The 21,104-nt window shown below is 35.1% G+C and overlaps 1 protein-coding gene across 1 annotated transcript in view; it reads right to left on the reverse strand.

The window, feature by feature from the left end:
• The window catches only part of LOC140159061 (homologous-pairing protein 2 homolog), a 104,535-nt gene that overhangs the window by 79,042 nt on the left and 4,389 nt on the right, over nucleotides 1–21,104 (reverse strand). The window contains exon 2 of the mRNA XM_072182391.1: nucleotides 19,441–19,535. Within this exon, the coding sequence (XP_072038492.1) occupies nucleotides 19,441–19,535 (95 nt within the window). The remainder of the gene's footprint in view (nucleotides 1–19,440; nucleotides 19,536–21,104) is intronic.

Consider the following 21,104-nt stretch of genomic DNA (forward strand, 5'->3'; position numbering starts at 1 on the left):
GTACCAGTGCAATATTAATTGAAATGATCAAATTAACAATTTTAGTGTATAAATAATATGCCATATCTAATATTTGCCAACATTCTACCATAATATTCTGTAAACATGGGTCTTGAGAAATAAAAGACACCTTTTGGATTTTAAAATATGGAGTCTAAATGTCGCAAAATGTTACATGAAGGAAGTTACTTACAACCTGTGAGACTGTTACAGAGACAGGGAAATGAGACTTATCTGAAAATATTCCCTTAATAATACATTTGTATCACATAACCCGGTTACCATACCTATCTTTGCATTTAAGGGTGCATGCGGGACGGTGTTTAATTTTGGTGGGAAATTTGTTAACTTTTTCAATGTAACATTTAAAGTAAGAAAGACAAGTACATGATGAAAATGTGTACATATTTTTGGAATGGAATTGATGAAAGGAATTGTATCTTTGAAACTTGAACAAAAAAAAAACATTTTAGAAAAACTGCATTTTAAATTTTTTTTACTTATGTTTGGGATATTTTTGGCCATAAAACAAATTTGAGGACCTAATTCCAAAAATAAGAGAGACTAGCTAAAATAACTAGACTTTTGTCTCTAGATTAATATTATGTAATTTTTATTATTTAGAAACATAATGATGGATCAAACATTTTGGTGAAAAATTATTGAATTTTTGGTAATTTTGGACCTTTTTAAAAAAATGAATCATTATACCACATTTTTGAAGACACGGCTGAATTTCTCCCACCATTAAAAATTATACCTATCTTTAGTATTTTAAAGGTTATACTTATAGTCAAAATAAAAAGGATGTGAAATTATTCTGAATTATAACTTTTTCTCCCTTTCCTCTCCCTTTGTCGTCTCTTTTCTCTCCTTTGTCCTGTCTCCTTTTTTTCATCTCCTTCACAAAAACTAATAAACCAATGGTATTTTTGAATTCCTTGTTAAATACAATCAGTTTAAATGTATAGTTTTCCAAGATTAGGGTGACTTCTTCAAGAGATCTGCCATTTAGAAAATTTGAGCACATCTGCATGCTTAATAGTACTATGACGAATAGGGAAAACTGTCTTAATTAGCGCATATTTAAGCAATTAGTTAGTTCAATCTTTGCGGGTTACAATTACTGTATATACTGTTAGTTATATATGTTATTCATTGTAATATCTGTGTAATTAGGCAATTAATTAGTTCCATGTTTGGTTACAATTATATGGTCGAATCCAACCAAAAGTGTCCACGGGCCAAAAATAAAAGTCCGAAATAAAAATGTCTCCACAATTTTTTCCTTTTGCCCATTGATTGATGACATATTGGCCTTATATTAACCAAAAGTGCCATTACTAATCTTGAAAAATAAATCCAGGGCGTGTGATAGTAAATGTGATATCAAAACCCAATGTTACCTACGAATACCACTAGGATGCTTTCACTATCGCAATACTAATCAACCTAAAACAAATGGAATATTCCCATTAACGCTTTTTTCGTGTAATGTAGACCACAGGGTGTCAGGAAAATGCTAACTCAACCAGAAAATATTTGTTTTTATTTTTATAACGCGATAAATATGATCTTATTCAATTTATGCTAGTTTATTTTTGAAAATGAAGTTTAGGTCAGTTTGACCAAATGAGTATGAATCAATTTACACATTGTATAAGAACGAGTATGATATATGTTTTCAAGAATATTAGGAATTATATGCATACACCTAACCCCGGTGGGGTCACTCAACTTGCAATACTGACCGCACGATCGTTACCAAAATTAAGGAAAAAGGGGTCATTTTTAGGGCATGTGTGCGGACAAAATTGTCCGTGAAATTGGAAAAATAGGGGTGTTTTATTGCACAAATGTCTGCGAAATTGAAAAAAAGGGGTTCTTATTATTTTCTCCTGATCCCGTGGCCAGATAAAAAAATCACAGGAATAAATTTGGTTTCCTACTTTGTACTCAACCCGTGATCAATATTGTTCTCGGTTCTGATTTATATGCAAGGGTACTACTTGAATTCTGTGATGCCCTTGTTAATTACTGAAAAAAAAAACATTCATAGGCCTAAAAATCCCTTCCTTGAAATGTTGAAATAGGGTCAAAATTGCAAATGTGTCCTCGGAATCTAAAAAATAGGGGTGTTTCAGAGTACCATTTTGCCCTTGTTTTTGAGTAAAAAAGGGGGCAAAATTACATGATTTGTCCTTGAAATCGACTGCGAAAGGGGGTAATTTGTACTTGTGGTAACGGTCCTATGCGTCCCCCCTGCCAGGGAGTGACCCCACCGAGCACCTAACGCTTTATACAATGAAAAGGTGAAGAAACCTGGGTATTCGTTGGTAACATGAGCGATTTAACAATATCTATATTGAGTTTATAGGTTTAAATTTTGCTATTATGGTAATGAATTAATAAAATGGTAGTTTTAGATCCCTTTCAGATGGTGCGTCCAAATGAATAAATGCTATTACCTTAGATCAAAAATTTTTGATGCTTTTAGCAAGATTTTGACCACTTCATTTTGATATACAAGTAGTTAATCAGCAATTTTACATAATAAATAATTGTTGAATGAATCCGTATATGGGTAATAATAGTGTCCTGGGGTACCGCTTAAAGTTTTTGACAATTAATTTCCATTGGTAGAGACACTTCATTACACATGTCATGTATACTATTATGCTGTATTCGTAAGTAACATTTCAGTATTTGTAGGTAAGAATTAGACTTTTGGTGGATATCATAATCAAAACTTCATTTTATAAAGCACTTTGAATGTATTATTTTCTTTATGTGCGTTTATTGATACTTTAGACCCTATCATGTATTAATAATGTCAGTTCACAGCGGTTGAAAGAGGATTGAAGTAAGAAACAAAGGCACTAAAGTGACTTTAATTTGCTTAATTGCACACAAATCGCTTAAAACCGTTATTGCAGACTTGTGAAGTCCATCTTGGAGTCAGTTACGTCTTGTGGCCTTTCGTTTGAGGGCAACTACAATTAGCTTTATAGCAGGGTCCATCAATGTGTTGTCTAGATCATGAGACAATGAGAACAGTCGTTTTTTCCATGGTATTCGTAGGTAACCTTAGCGAAAACGTCAAAAGTTACCTTCGAATAAATCAATTTGGACACAAATTACTAAGAAACCAGAGGGTCGGTAAACATTTAAAATGAAGCACACATGACAGTTGACAAATCCAAGTATTTATCCCTTCTAATCTTCTTTGAATCTGATTTTTCTTTCAAATAAGCAGACCGTCGTCTATTTCAGTACATATTTTTCACCAATTAAGCCGTATTCAGTTTTGCATGGTGGGCATGTATGTGAATTCGCAACTTTCATTGACATATGATTTGATAGCAAACATACAGGCCTTCGTTATGTACGAATATGGGCATTGGCATGAATGGCGGTGTTTCACAATACTGTCATGATGTCAAAGTGTATTCGTAGGTAACATTTGGTTACCGAAATTTACCTACGAATACTTGCTTTTATTGTTGACATCTCAGAAATATTTAAACGCAGGTTATTGAAACTTGGTAGAAATAAAGAGTGTATTACCCTGCACCTATTGCTTAACTATTGTTTACTATTCTCTCACTTTGTGGAAATGGCACAGCTTTTAACATGTATTCGGAGGTAATGCATATTTTTTACCAAACCTACCTTTGTGCCATTTAGAATTTCTGGCAGTTAAACACAATAATAAAGATGTCCGAATGCAATGCATTTCAGTATTGGACATATGAAAGCTTGTATCAATTGCGCATTTATTAGTGATTTCCATTTTTTTAAAGATATATCTAGTGCTATGAAAAATTGTATTCGTAGGTAATGTAAAAAAATACCACTCAAAAAATTATCACAAAAAATTCATAATTATGTACAAATATGTGAAAAATTGAACAGGCAATCTTTGAATACACACCTTTCAGGAAATCAATTTAGATTCAATCCAATGACTTCTTTTCATAACTGATTTAGATGTTTTTAAAATACTTTAAGAAATATTTTGAAAAAATGGGTAAAAATAGCATGTTTTGGGGTCTCTGTGTCTAAGTTTTTCACAGAAGGGGTCTTATTATATATGGTAGCGAAAGCGTATGATCAAGCGAATAAACACAATACAAAAGCGAATGCCAATTGATTAATACTTTTAAGTTATGGCCCTGAACATGCCGTGTACACTTTTCGTTGGATTCGACCATATACTGTTACTAGTTAGTATAATTGATATTGCTGATATTGCTAATTTATTAGGCAATTAATTAGTTCCATTTTTGGTTACAATTTATATATACTGCTAGTTATATATGTTATTCATTGCAATATCTGTGCAAGATGAGACTTCTACCTACCATATTCAGAGAACCTAATCATGACTTGCGACCAGCTACTATATAAGCCTACATTATTATGATGCTATAGTTTGATCAGATCGTAATCGGCAGGAATTCATAGGCTTTTACCACTACGTCAAAAAGTAGACCCAGAGTGATATAGTTGACCTATTTGGTCTATATTGTGTAGACAAATGGGACTTGAATATTAATCTGTGATGTTATAAGCCCCGATGAGTTGATCAAACTATATTCAGGAAACATTTGCCTTTTTTCAATATCAAGTTTAACTTTTTAACATGAACCTGAAAGGCTAAATGCAAAACCCCAAAACCTGTAAAGTGGTATCTCTTGTCAGTAACATATTGAAACCTTTGGGGAACTAAGATTTTCCGAGCTATTCCACGCTTGAACTCCTATAGAAACATGGGCTAAAATCTGGTCTTTTTTTACATCTCTTGCCACCGAAACATAATTTGTAGTGATATAACCTGGATCTGCTAGTTGAGCTAATACTGTGATCTTTTGATTAAAAAAAAATAAACATGCACAAAACTTGTTTAGACTTGCGTAACTAGGGGTAAACGTTTTATTTTTAGTCAAAAATCACGAAAATTTCAGTGTAAATTTCGCGTTTCTTGAAAAACCGGGAGCTTCTAGTCAGCTTCTATTCACCAGAAAAATAAACAGCGCCATCTAATCACTTGGATCTCTTGAGTAAAATTTCTTCTATGTGACCGCTTTCCATTGATGTAACATTCATTTTGGTGGCTTCAGATTAAGGGAAGAAGTGCAGCAAAAACACCCATTTATGGTCATATCTCCTTGTCATTCCAGGTAAAAGAGCAGATTTTTTGCTTTCACATACTTTTTATTCCACAAAAATCGCACTTACGGTTCCCAAGAAACTGCAATTTGAAGTGAAGCATCTTGTGCGATCAAATGTATTATTAATGTATTTTATTGTTTTTCAAGCAGTGATATTTATTATGTATTTTATTGTTTTTCAAGTGGCGATATATAACATTTCTACAGTCACAAATCTGTATCTCAAAAAGCAAATAAGCTTTTATCATATTATCTTCACAACAGAGTGTAATAAATCAAGTGCCAACTTCTTTCACATGTTGTATGTAATAAATTGCCATCTAATTTGCATAAAAAATTAAAAAGGTGTTTCTGGATATTTTTAGGATTTTTTGTGTTTTTGCATTTTTACGCCTTCAAAAGAGTAACTTGAGGCCATTTTACGATGGATTTGAATGAAATTTTTTGACATTATCAGGTTTGGGACTTTTTTTTCACAAAATTAAGCATTTTATAAAAAATCTACTTCCACACTTTTTTTTGCGGCTTTTTAACTTTCATTTAAAAAAAAATACATCTCTAGCATCTACGGTTGCGTTCCGTTACTATTTTGAAACCCGACACCTAAAATCCAAGATGGCCACCAATTAAATATGCAAATGAGAATTTTTTTGGCATTTTTCTGATTTTTTGGTTTCAAGTGTCATTTACACCAAGTATGAAGTTCCTAGTATGTTTTGTTTAAAAAAATGATTTTGTTCAAGAAAGAAAACATCGTGAATTCGAAGTCTGACTGAAATCTAGTCATCAGGCCGTCATATCCTAGTCTTTTGCACAGATCTAAACATTTCGACGCACTGAATGCGCAAAGCCAATCGATCAGAAAGTAAACAAATAACCCGCTGAAGAGGTTAAGTGAGCTATTGTGCATAACGTAGACAAGCTTCTTCGTAAAGTTCGTGTAGATTCTATCGTATTTGTGGCCAAATTGTAATTAAATTTATTATTCTGTAACCACAGTATTGTAAAATAAGTAATACAGAATAAAGGTGTGTATTTGTTTGCAATAAAACACAATATAAAGTGGTTAAAATAGTGATAAACGAGTCGTATGTCAAAATAAAAAATTCGACCGATAGTATCATAGGTTTCAGTGCTTCGTTGACAGTATCGATCTGTGTTCACTATGCGTGACCTGTGCGTTCAGGCCACTTTTGATAGGGCCCTTTTCACTAAAAAGGTTTCCATATGATCAATATTCAGGACAATATTTTGGACATAATGATTCCTATTTATGAGATATTTACGAAATGTTTTAACAAAAAACAGTGAAACTTCAAACTTGTTTTATGGACTAATTATGTGTTAGGAAATATTTAGTCAGCCATGTTTACCCTATATCATGGTACACCCCTTCCCTTCCCAATAGTAGGTACAGGGATGTAGACTTTAATGGTCAAAACAGTAGCAATTTTAAAGGGAAATTGATATTATGACGCTCCTGCAAAATGAATTATGCTTAATATGCTTAATCATTACTAACACTAAGCATGAAACTCACAATACTACAACAAATGGGCTGTTCCAGTTGAAATCCTTACACCCCTATGGCAGACATGGCCTTAATCTCCCACACAGGGAGTGTGAATTTCAAATGGGAGTACCTGAATGGGTGACTTCATTTGAAATCTACACCTACTGTGTGGAAGATTAAGGTAATGTTTTAGGGGGTGTATGGATTTCAACTGGAATAGCCCAATCAATCACAGCAGGGGTTGACCGACAACTCCCAAGTTCAAGTTGAAGGTTTAAGCCCAATGTCATCGGCAAGCCAGGGCACTAAACTTGTAACTTAACAAACGGAAGGAAATAGTTTCATCACTGAATGGTTATGCCATAAGAGTAAATGAATGTGTATGAAATATCCTGCTGGCTAAAATTAAAACATCCTAATATAGGCGATAAGAGGTAATTATTGAATTAGGATACAACATGTAATATGATGCTACTGTCAACATGGTGAATTGTAAACATGTTTGTAAACATATTTACATGTTTCTTAACTCTCTTCACTGCAGACGACAAGTTTCGATTTTTTTTTTAAATATTCAAAAATTTCAGAATTGTAAATTTGAATGACCATATTTGGAATCAGCATAAAAAATGCCTTAAAATGAGTACAAACAAGTTTAGTATTGGTTCAGTGATTCTTAAGATAGCTCTTGATATTTTGAGAAAATATCTCAGAACTTGGACCTTTTATTTTGAAACCTATGGCCAGCATACAGAGCATTAATCAATGAATTGGTAAATTCTATGAAATCTGGCATTATAAGATCAAATTGAGTATCTTTGATAAGATCAATACTAAATATTTTTTTACAGTCAATGTGCTTCAAATTAGTTACTAACCAGGTATCATGCTTTGAACTTTTGACCATGCTCCAAATCTGTGTCATTGAAATCAATTCATCATCATTGCTGACTAAGAATTATTCTTAAAGTGTCTAATCTAGTAGTAGTACACATAACTTTCCCTTCAAAGGTTTTCAATTACACTAGCTTCCAGAGAAGTGCGACACTTTCTTGCTCTGATCGACATGTGCACCCGGTTTTAAAATGAGCAACATACGCCACACCTTGATGATCGCCGCTCTGCGATCACTTCTTTGACATGTAATCTTCCAATCAGATTACTGGTCTGTTGTTATGATTGTCAGATGATTGAATTAGCCAATCAGAACCCCACTTCCCCGAGTTTACGCTGTATGTATATGCTCTCAAAATGTTCATACAAATGCTGTTTTCTGCCAGCAAGTGTAGAGGTGAAAGTCCTGTTTGAAACTAACAAACAAAGTCACAAGTTTGACTTCAGGTGTTGACCAGGTCTGTAGATCCTGGGCGTAGATAGGCGTGGTATTTACAAAATGACTCATTGCAGAGTGGATGCTAATAGTTTGAAATTCTGGAAGTTCCATTCCTGAGTGATGACTTTTCTATACATATGCTACTAGCCGCAGTCTGTGGCCCTCACAGACTTAACGAGTGTGGAGCAATAGGCCAGCTCAAAGGGCTGGACTACTTCAATAAACATGATAAAATACTAATAACTTCTTAGACATCACTGGATAATACACCAGGCACAAAAAGAAACTCGTCAGTTATATTCATCCTTGCTGTTCAATAACTTGATCATTTTGGATTATTCTGAAATACACATTTTGTTAATTGGACTTTTCTTTCTCATTTGACACCCTGTTTGTGAATATTGAGCAAGAATTGACCAAGATATGCGCCTCCAAACTCTCAAACCCCAAAATGAAAAGTTGCAATTTTAACGATTCAATTGTGCCTGTTACACTGTGTGCTTTGATTGGCCCATGGTGCTTGTGTGCAATACAACGATGTGTTCCCATTGAAAATCATTGAAAATGCAACTTTTGATTTTGGGGTTTGAGGCTTTGGAGGCGAATATCTTGGTCAATTCTTGTTTGTTTTTCACGAACAGTGTGTCAAATGAGAAAGCAAAGTTCAATTAACAAAATGTATATTTCAGAATAATCCAAATTTATCAAGTTTTTGAACAACAAGGATGAATATAACTGACGAGTTTCTTTTTGTGCCTGGTGTATACTAAAGCAAAAGAACCAAAAAGTAGTGTTAGTATGCTACTTCAGAAATATATCTGGGTAACACTAACAGATCAAGATCCTGAAAATCTAACCCGGGTAATGGGCTGGTGTCACCCGACCTGCAACAAAAATGGCCCTAAATTCAATGTGTAAATCTAACATATTGAAGCTCAAATTGTCAAATTTGCTTTTTTTTAAAGCTGAAATGGTCAAATACAAGATTAAGTTCCTTCAAAATCACATGCACACAGGCGTTTCTCTTCTCTTTTTCTCCAAAGTTTCTTCGTTTTCTTTTGATACCCGGGGGAATGTGCGCGCCTGTTTAAAAAGGGCTGTATAGTATGTAACGCTACTAAATAAGGTGATGATTTGACAATTGTCATCATCATCATATTTCTTACAACATCATTGTTCTGCCTAGTATTCCTTACAAGATCAAGGTTGATAAAAATTTTTGATGTTTAAAAGATTTGTTCCCACAAAATGAGAGTAGGAAATCAGTGACCTAAAACCGGCCTACTATACTGTTTTTCTAATGCAGTCACCAACGACAGTATGCATTTTACTGGGTGCAGCTTCAAAACACATGTTTAAAGACATCACTTATCCAGCAAACACACATTGTTTTACAGAAAAGATTTAAAAGTCGGGTTATATAAAAGGGTATAAAAACGTTTTAATAACATTCATAAAACATTTTTGAAAATGTGATGCAAAAAATTCATGAAAATCCTCTGGACGAGAACCAAAATATTCATTTTATACGGCCTTAACATTGTTATTTACCTGTTGACAAAATATTTTGCAAAAATTTTTGCCCAAAATATTTTACAATAACGTTTTAAAACGTATTCATGATTTGTATATAACTTGAACTTTAAATGTTATTTAACGTTTTGAATAAACAGTTTAAGAAAAACTTATGTGTTTGCTGGGTAAGTGCATGTGTGCCAAAAAAACAACCTCAAAGTTGAGAAAAAGCATTTTAAAGCTACAGTTTCCATAGAAATAGATCATACTATATTAGCAACAGCCAATTTCTACAAACTGGTGGAAACATAACAGATCCCCATATTAAATGCTTGAAGAATCTCCAAATGACCCACTTCTGATCTATGTACTGGCTGAGGACTAATTATTTGATCCAACATTTCCATGTGGGTACTGCCCAACCAACTCACAAATAACCTTGGCTTGATCAGTTGATCTCTAAAATCTTAGAATATCACTTTCATGATATTTTTGTTGCTTGAGTTTTTGATCCAGCTGTTGTAGTTATAAAGTAGGGGTCACTTAAGTTACCACTGATGAGGAAGAAAGGTTTATTCAGGTCTAAGGAAAACTCCTCTATCCTCCCTATTTCAGGTGCGGATAGGGAGGGGGATCTGTCAGGCCCGGCCCACCCCAAAAGGGATAAAAAGGAGAAAAAGAGAAAATGTTACAATGCATGTGAGTTAGCCCTATCCTTTTGTAAAATCAGGTCGATTGTAAGTGTAATAATATGTAGGCGTGATGCAATTGATGATATTGTTGATATAAAAATCAGTCCCTGTTAAAAATTGTGTGTAAAACAGGGTTAACATCCCCATTTAGGTGCAGAAAATCCCCGGTGGGTTCAGTTTGTATTTAAAGGTAAGGACGTATGACCGTTCCAGGATTTGAAAATGACCCCTATTTCACGGGAATCGAGGACATTTGCAGCAATTTTATCCCCTATTTTGCGCGAAATCAAGGAAAATTTGTCCCCAAAAACCTCCCCTATTTTTATCATTTTGAGGACGCATTTTCATTTCACCCCCTTATCACGAGGAATCAAGGACATTTTTCCAAAATAAATACCCCTATTTTTACCATTTCAAGGACGCTTTTGAATTTCCCCCTATTTCACAGGGAAATGAGGACAATAACGAAAACTGTAGCGGTAAAAGCGGACGAAAGTCCTAGAAATACACCCTATTTTTCATTTCAAGGACAATTTTGCTCCAAAACACCCCTAATTTGGACAATCGCAAACAATTTTGTCCTCGAAAATTCTGCAGACATTTCTTGAAAAGTACCCCTAATTGGAACCATCATGCGTACACATTGTCCGTGAAGACTGAACCCACCGGGAGAAAATCATAAAAAAACATGATCCTGCCGGTCCTGTACAGGGTCCTTGTTTGCTGGCAACACATGTTGTTGTTAAGATCACTTAATTTGTGAGTTTGGGTGTACAGGGTGTATCAAAATGATTGGTACCTGTTAGCTTTGTTGTCTAGAATGAAATGCCTAGCCTGCTTCTTCCTCATTCAACATTAAGATCCTCTTGACATGACTATAATTTATGACCTTTTATACATGTAATATAAATCTACAAATAAAGTGGATGTTATCCTGCATTTTGATGTGGTAGTCTTGGCCATGCTCACTGGATATTGATGGGTACCAATCATTTCGATACACCCTGCAGTGTCCAATAAATGTTCAAAATGCACCCCAATATGTATAATTTGGTGCGTTTACACAAAATCTTCCCTCCAGACACCAAATAGGATAGTCAGGCTGGTAGTCTTGTGAGTAATTTGGGAAGTGAGTGTCGACTACACGACTACCACTTATTTTACACTTTGTCTTATATACCCCAAAATCAGCTTCTATAATTATACACTAGTAATTAATTTTTCTTTTAATTAAAACAGGATATATTATGATGAATTAATTTACCCATATGGTATAATCATTGAATTATGAAACCATTTCCTGTTTTGGTTACTTGGTTATTATTAATAATATTATACCAATTGCAATAGAACTAAGCTCCTATACATACCAGTGTTGTAGGTCTCGAGACCAGGTCTCGGTCTCGAGACCATCTCGAGATCTGATTTTGCAGGTCTCGGGTCTCGGATGTCAAGGTCTCGGTCTCGGTCTGGTCTCGGTCTCGGTCTCGGACATCAAAAGTCTCGGTCTCGGATGATTTTAAGTTCGAGACCTGTCGAGACCTGAAGAAAAAAATATAATTTTCTGTTGTTCTTTATAACTTATTTTGTACCAAAATTTCATTGAATGTTGAAAATAATCATTGTATTGAAATACACTCAACTTGAATATGTAGGCCCTACTGTTCATGTTCATAGGCCTACTGCGAATTGTTTAAATTTTTGACTGCATATTAAATACAAATAGTTTAAATTATGAGAGAGTAATCATGCGTAAAATTGGCAAAAACATGTTTGCCCTAAAATAATAATATTATCATTTCCTGTTTTTTAAATTAATTAGTGAGAGTTAATAGGCCTATACTGCATTATTTTGCCATTTTACATATAATATATTATACTGCATTATTTTGCTATTTTACATTTAATTATATTATATGTAAAATAGCAAAATAATGCAGTATAGGCCTATATGTAAAATGGCAAGATAATGCAGTATAGGCCTATTAACTTTCACTAATTAATTTAAAAAAATAGGAAATGATTCTGTTGTGTAAATATTAGTACACTGATAAATAGTTTATAATTGACAGTGGACACCCATCTGGCTAATGCCTTGAATGCAAAACAGTTTGTCACTTTCGTTGTTGCTTTTAGTGATTTAAAATAAAATCTACTATATGTTCAACTTCAGATTGAATCAGAGAATGTCTGGGGCTGATGCAACAGCGGAATTCTTACGTGGAAGTTGAGTTTCATAAAGAGTAAACATAATTGTTAAGAATAAAGATACAGAAATCATATGATAATAACATGTATGATGAGTTAACAATAAATGGATCAATAAAGTGGTCATGTTCAGGATCAGATGCGAGCTTCCGATATCAGTTCATGATTAAACAAAGGTCTCGGTCTCGGTCTCGGTCTCGGAACTTAGAGGTCTCGGTCTCGGAAGGGATGGTCTTGGTCTCGGAAGGTTTGGTCTCGGTCTCGGTCTCGGTCTCGGATGGGCAGGTCTCGGTCTCGGTCTCGGACATAGAGGTCTTGACTACAACACTGATACATACATTTACACAGAGCATACTTTATACAGTTAGTTGGTCATTTCCATATTGATCAATTAAAGGTGGGTGGCTCAATTTTTCATATGCATGACTTCTCTCTAGTCCAAAGGGTCACTGGTCCAAAGGTTCTCTAGTCTGAAGTGTCACTAGACCGAAAACCAAATTAAGTTCGCTAATCTCTAGTCCGAATATAAAATAAAGGGTTAGTGTTAGGGTTTAGGGTTAGGGTTAGAGAGCCTTATTCTATATTCAGACTAGAGAACCTTATTTATTATTCAGACTAGTGAATCCTTGGACTAGAGAAGCTGATATTCGAACTAGCAAACCTTTTTCAGAAAGGACTAATGAATGGTAATTTACGTGTCTGGACTAGATAACCTTCGGACTAAGGAGCCTTCGGACTAGGGAACCTTTGGACTAGAGAGATGTCATGTTTCATATGATGTTTTGTACCTAACATTAAGGGATCAGTCACACACCTTTGCACAGTATTTTGTGGGCCCTGAGAGCACATCAGACACACCAAATTGCATTTTGAATATGAGGAATATTTTAATGTCCTTCTAATATCAAATAATTTAGATTTTTTGAAATTCTCGATATGATACAAAGTGTTAGGGCAAATTATTTTTTTTTAAATTTAAAAATATTTTTGATATAACAGTAATCAAAGTAAACTTTATCTAATGATATGTACCCATAGTGTATGTAGCTGGAAATAAAAGCCATCCATCATTTCAAAATTTTGACCTTCCCTAAAGACGGCATACATTTTTCCCCAAAAGACCTAAAATTTTTCGGTCTATGCTAAAATCATAGAATTAAGAGTGTAAAACCGGGGGTGTCAGCCAGGTTAACATTTTTAGAGACTGTATGTCAGCTAAAATCACCACACTAAATTATTATACAAAGGGTGACAAATTATCACATTTACTCTGAGTCTGATTCAATTTCTTGGTTACCATTAGTCGAACAGATAATAGAATTAGTCAAGTATGAATGGGGTAGAACCTCTGTCTACGAGGAAATGGGCCTACATCAACCTACCACACCCAATTACAATAGCTACAATATCTATTGTCTCTGTTTAATTAAGTGCCAAAGTTAATTACAATCGATCTATATTTGAATCATATGGCTTAACATTTAGATGCTGTCTTTGTATCATATAACCTACACCCTATTCCAGAAAAATACAGCACTAATTTCTTTGGATTAAAAAAATATTATCCTGTTTTGCCAAATGAAACATTACAGCTTAATCCTAATCCTTTAGTTAGTCCTCACTGACAATGAAAGTAAAATTTTAATATTTTGTCAATTTTTGGATATAAGGGCAAAAAACATGCATTTTTAGGGCCTTTTTCGACCTTTTTCGTATTCTGTGACAATCAAGCCCAAAGACTTGAACAAAGACTAATTTTAAGTTATGCATTCTAATTTTTGGGAACACATTTTCCAATCTTTTTCATGACCAATTAGCAAAAATAACATATAATATTAAAATTATGAGCTAACCCTTACCCTATATTCAAGATTTTGAATGCTTTAGACTTACAATTGCAAATCTTACAATATCTTACAATTTGTGACTACAATTGTAAGAAAACATGCAAAATTGCATGTTTTTGGACCATTTTTCCTCAAATTGCAAAAATATTTAAAAAATTTGACTTTTATTGCCAGTTAGAACTAACTAAAGGATAAGGATATAGCTATGTTTCATTTGGCAAAACAGGGTAATATTTTTTAATCCAAAAAAATTAGTGCTGTATTTTTCTGGAATGGGGAGTAGTGATAATCCAATGGAAATTGATGGATTAAACATGAAGTGTAGAAGTTAAAAATGGAGTATTTGATGTTAATTCATCCAGACAAACAGGATAATAGGGCCTAAGAGGTGATAGTCTGAAAGAAAATAGACACTGAGGTGGTCGATTATTAGGCCTAAAAAGATTTTGTATTGCCCTGTTCGACTGACCATAAAAACAGAAAAAATAGGGTCATATTTTTTTTCTTCCAAAATTTGAATTCTCATATTTGGTATAAAATACACAAAAATGTTGTGAAAATGTTTTACCTGTTTGTAATTTGCACTGCACAACTCTGATATTTAAAAAACAAGCCTAAAAAAACCCTATAAATCATTGTTTACCATGGTATTTTGTTGAGAACTTGAATTGATATAGTACGTGGCTAAAAAAAACAAAAACCTGACTATGGGCATGATTTACAAGAATACAGTGCTTCCACTTTTTCCTCCCAGCTACATACACTTTAAGAATATATCATTAGATTTATAAAATTTACTTTGAGGACTGTTATATCAATAATTTGTCATAAAATTTGTCTTACTGTATATCGTGAATTTCAGAAAATGAAAATTATTTGATATCAGAAAGACATTCTTCGTATTCAGAATACAATTCGATATGTCTGATGTGCTCTCATGTCCCACAAAAAATACTGTCGAAACGCTCATTCCAGATCCCTTAATTTAACACCAAAATTAGTAAATGAATAAAAACATAAAATCCCCTAAGATTTAGAATCACACTTTAGTCTTTGTCAAAGACCTCACGATCCTAGGGGAGTGGAGCGCCGAAGACGCGACAAAGCAGCAAAGACACGACTGCGAGCGTAGAATAAGATAGATGGCGCTCCCAGTACGGTGCTCCATCAGGCAAAGCCTTGTTGAAAGGCTAATCACACTTGAACTTGTGCATAAAATGTTAGACCTACATGTATGAGTAAGGCAGCTGGCTACTCCCTGTATAATTACAGCTTGCTATACCCCACCCTCGACTCTCTCAGCACTCCCAATATTTACAAATTACACAAAATAAATCATAATCATTGCAGTGCCAATTCGGCTATACTCCAATTAGTTGAAGAGAGCCATTACAAATAGTTGAGTCGTACATCTTCCCCGGTATCTTCAATTCACAAATAACTACCACACACAGTGCATGCTTTCAGTGTCCATAGGAATTGAACAACAGCATGTTATCTTTATGTTGTAGATTAAAGTATTACTAAAATGTGTAGAAAATATATTAAAATATGCTTGAAAATAATCAGACATATTTTTTTTTTGCAACATGGTCAATTTGGCCACAAATTTTCAAAGGAATTTTGCATGTTGAACTACTAACCACAATTTCACCTTCTTTTCAAAGAAAGGTTTTAACCATACGCAGCTCTGAAAGACCCCCCTATTACCGGTACGCCATCAACTCCGAAAGACCCGCCATCTGAGAATTCCGGGGAAATACACCCACCAAAAAATTGATGATGTGCAACCCGGGGGTTAAACTCAAACACAAATTTGCCACAGATGACAGGGAGAGCGTGTGCCACAACCCTATACATTGTCCAAGAATAGGTTTTATGACTTGGTTTTTCCTTTGATTACTCGCCTATAATATGTCATGAAATTATTATTAGGTTCTATGACTTGGTTTTTCCTTTGATTACTCGCCTATAATATGTCATGAAATTATTATGACTGTACAAGTTTACAGTTGTATGTTTTATAGGTTTGATTTTATTATCAATTAATCTTTTTTATTCTTGGGGACATTGCGCAGTTTACATCAACGCCATAAGCAGGCTTTTTCCAGTTTCCAAATTATACTTATGATGGGCTATGTCAGCAAACTAAGTCTGTTTGACCCAAATCAGCCAGATTGGATGTTCTAATCTAAAATTAGTCCAAGTATGTATCCTGTGTTTCACTGCCCTCTAGTGGTGGCACCACAATGGATTTCAGGTGGGACATTTGATTGTTGCAATCAATGCATGGATATATTTTCATGATACTATTACTATATGTGCTTTTTTGGAAAACAAATATGACCCCCAAACATGATTTGTAAATTGGTAATTCTCTGAAAGCCTTGATGCAGTTGTCAATAGCTACATACATGCACCTTCTTTCATGAGATCATGCTCAAAATACCTAAATTCCACCGTAATCCGATAATAGAAACAAGGATTGTGAGCTTACTCGAAATTCAAAAGAAATTTTGCTCAGTCATTGATCCGTTTACTTCACCAGGCTTTCTTTTCCATATAGGTTCCATGCTTTGTCTCAGTATCATTTAAAAATCCTGCATACAATATATTCCAGATAACACATCAAATGATTAACCCCATGAGAACTACCTGCCGATTGGCCAGAAAGAAGTTTTCATTATCAATTGGCCCAATCAGCAACATTATTAGAATAATTTCACCACGCAAAAAAATTGGGGTGAATTATTTGCAAAGCTCCATTCTGATTGGTGATTAAAGTGAAAATATCATGTAATTGACCAATCAGAGGCAATGTTAGATTGGCAGGTAGTGCTCAGGATGGTTAAATATACCAGTTAATATCTTGACAGCCTGCATCTGGGTCCACTTATTTAGCCTGTGTTGATATCATATTGCAATTGACAACTGCCGATTAATTACAATGATGACATGTCATTCACATGCACATCACTGCGGTAATTAGCTATGATATCAATGGATTTTTTCCTTTAAAAAGCCAAGGACTTGTGAATCTTTTTCTATGTGACTCAGTCAGAATGGCAAAAGGTGCTGAAGACAAGAACCAATAAATAAGGAAGTGATTCAAGGTAAAGTATGTGTATCATATACACAATCTTGTCAAAGTGCTAATATGATGATGTCAGTGAGCAATATATCTATAATAGTCCCTAAAACCTGAAGATTGATTATCGCCTCTCCTCACACTATCAGAAGTCCTTTATAAACTGACCGAATCAAGGATTACTGACTCAGGGATGGGATTTTTCACCTTGATTTAGGTGCTTATGATCTCACAGAAAATGCTTGGTCAGAGCTAGAGTGCTAAGCCAGCTTACTGCTATAAAAATAAGAGATATAAGTGAGGTAACAATCCACTCCCTAAAAAACATGCGAGCCTAAGGCGAGCACCTCGCCAAATTTCCGGAATTACGGGGGTGCAAGGGGGCTTGTCCGGGGAATAGGCTGCATGGTATCACCCCTTCCAAAAAACAATTCCAGTTATATAAATGTAAAAAATTTGGCCTCTCTGTCATGTTAACATTGTAGAACTGTCCTCCAATGCTGCCATTTCAATTGTTATACCGTTCCAGTTGGTTCATTGCATACACTCTATACCCATCACAGGAATAACTCTGACAATTTTTGCAGAACAGGAGCTACAGGTAGTTTTAAAAAAGCTCTGAAATTCATTTGACAGTCTAACAAAGAGTCAGCACATCTTTGTGATCATTCTAACTATTTGCCATCAGTCATAGTTGATAATCACTGATTATAAAGGGCGCCCCTAATTAATTTCTCAAGTGTGTGGGGCGTGTTATTTTTGGTTTTGTACAGATCGGGACTGGATCACCAATTTACAAGCAAAATTATTACCAATCTGGAGATTCAGAAAAGTGTGTTTCTTGATAGAAATGTTTTATAGCAATCCTTGCAAGAATCAATTGTGGAATATCGCTGAAATTCTAAACCTGAAAATTAACAAAAAGCAAAGGAAGCAAATAACAGAAAAACAAAAACAGTGTACAACTGTATCAAAATGATGCGCTTGTCGGCTCCTACTTGTGTCTCTTTTTACATAATAGCTAAATGTAGGATTAAAACCCAGACTCATCTGAAGTGGAGGTCATCCCAGGGCACATGATTTAAGAATACATAGAATATTCTTAAACCATGTGACTTGGGGATGATTTGAAGTTTTGAAGTGACCTGCACTTGAGTCTGGTACAGTGGCGTAACTAGGGGGGAAAGGGAGGCAACGTACCCTGGATGCTACCACTAGGGGGGTGCCAAATCATAATGCCGATGCCATTCCCACACCCCCGTGTCTAAGATATTCTCGGTTGGGGGTGGTAGGGGCTGCGGCACCAATTTTGTTTCTTGCCCCGGGCACTACCAAGTACCAACCCTAGTTACGCCACTGTCTGGTACTTATTCCTAGATAATATGTAAAAAAAGTATCAGCCGACAAGTGCATCCTTTTGATGTGGATGCACATTGTACTGACCTTTTCTTCCAGACAAGAATACTATACATTGGTTTGCCTCAAGTTTGGTAGTAATGTAGGTGCATATTTCGCTGGTAACAGTATCAAACCTCACAGTAATCGTGCAGAGCGTACATGCACGCATGCAACACTTGCAGCGCAAATGCGAACAAGCACTGACGGCAATACCAAACTTGAGGCGAATCAAAGAAGATGGGGAGTGGGACTTTTAACAGTACTACCACCACAGACGCAAGACACCAGTAGCTTTGACCCTTTTTCACCTTCATAAATTTATATCGAATGTACTGGTTTTTAAGCGCTATCAGGAAGCAGATGGGCAAACTATTACAAATTCCAAAATAAATGTCAATGCATGTTTATAATGGTCAATTTGGCAAATTCTATTTGAGACCCCACTTCATTCACAAGACTCAGGCGTGAAAAAGGTGATTGTTTCACATGTGATGTCATTGTAAAGGGGAATAAAGTAGCTATCCATTGATTGCAACACGATATGAACATGTCACAAGTAATTTGAGATTTAGATGCTTGAAAAAACTTTCCAAACTTTTGTTGAGGTGTTTATATTGAGTTTCACCTATTTACAAGCTGAATAAAGAGACACAAACAATTAATCGCACTTACAGTTTTTCCATACTCTTTGTGTAGGTTGTTGAAGATGTCTATCGCACTGTACGGCCTGTTCTGTTTGTTGAGATAGTCGAGCACTGCAGACGCAGCTATATGTTGAAAACAAAAGGGAGAAAGGGTGATAAGAAAAGCTTTTTCAATTGTGAGCAATTCAAACAACAGAAGAGGCTTACGCATCGTACACTGGAACATAGAAAAACATTACAAACTAGCGCACAAGACCAAATTAATGATGCTTTTTACCTCATACAAAATATAGGCCTTAAATATATATTAAGGGAAAGGCGAACCTACAGGACACACTAGCACATTTGAACATGAAATTATAAGCATAGGCAGGGTAAGCCAAAGGAAAAACTTCGGACATTCCTGCCTAAGGAATTATAAAACTCAATTCCTGACACTGGGTAGTAAGGCCCAAAAAAAAAAGATTGTTTGCTGTCCAGATTTTCCAGATTAGGGTCGGTCGGTCGAGGACAAGCAAACAATCTTTTTTTTTTGGCCTAATGGTCATCTGAATAAATTAATTTTTTAGCACTTTCAATGAAACATTTGGTGGTGTACACCCTGAAGTTTAATGACAACTTGTGACAAGTGCCCACTTCACCTGACAGTGTCATGAAAGTGAGCCCTCAGTGACAGGTGATGGGTGTATCACAAGAAGCACCAATTACAACCTGGGAGAGGGGGTACAGCCTATAATGAAAGACAGAGATAAAAAGACTAAATGGCGTCTGACGCCATCTGTCAATCAAACTTGAGCATGGTTTGTTTACAAGTGTCGCGATGATGACTTGCTGAACCCGGCAGTATAAACCGGGCGCCTTATTGTTAATTTTGCACCTTATACAAACCATCTCAAAAGTTAGGTCTTTATAGTAGGAAACTTTCTTTCCCAAAGGCACCTTAAAAAGTTGCTTAAATTTGTCTTGTAAAAGTACGTAATTTTTCACCATTTTCTGCTATTCCTTTTCTCTGATCGGCACCAGATAAATCGGCCTTCCTTTTACGCGCTATTAACCAGTACTGCCGATAAGGGGGTAAGGGGCGTGTTACCCCCGGGCCCGTAAAAAAGTAAAGAAAACATACTTTACTATGGGCCTGTAAAGGGCCCATAAAAAAGTAAAGAAAAGATACTTTGTAATTAAGGCATCTTGTCTTTGCTTTACTATACCCTACTATAGCCCTACGGGCCAACTTTTAAGGTCTCTTTTCTTGTCCATTATTAAAGCAGGCCTAAGGTATCTCTTCATACATGTACTTGATCATTTGTGACCATCCACCATGAAGTGGTAGTAAAGTCGCCTCTAGATCATTTATCTGTTTATTGCAGATTTTGAAAGAATGCACTTTCAGCTTTAAAATGACACCTCAACCATCAGCTTCATCAGACATCTGGAAGTGAAGTTACGGTTCATCAATTGTCAAATTCCTAATATTTTACATTCAAATCCATAATAAAATGAGTATTAGGCCCATGAAAGTCAATTCCGAGTTTATCGTTACTTTTTTTTTCCAGGTTGGTGAGGTGACTTTTTCATTTTTCATTTTTCATTATTTCATCAGATTTCATTATTGACCTAAAATGCATGTTGATTTAAAGCCAAACTCATACAATTTGATTTATAAACATGTTTTTATATGGGTAAGGACTAGAA

This window comes from Amphiura filiformis, chromosome 8 (assembly GCF_039555335.1).
Source record: "Amphiura filiformis chromosome 8, Afil_fr2py, whole genome shotgun sequence".
Lineage (NCBI taxonomy): Eukaryota > Metazoa > Echinodermata > Ophiuroidea > Amphilepidida > Amphiuridae > Amphiura > Amphiura filiformis.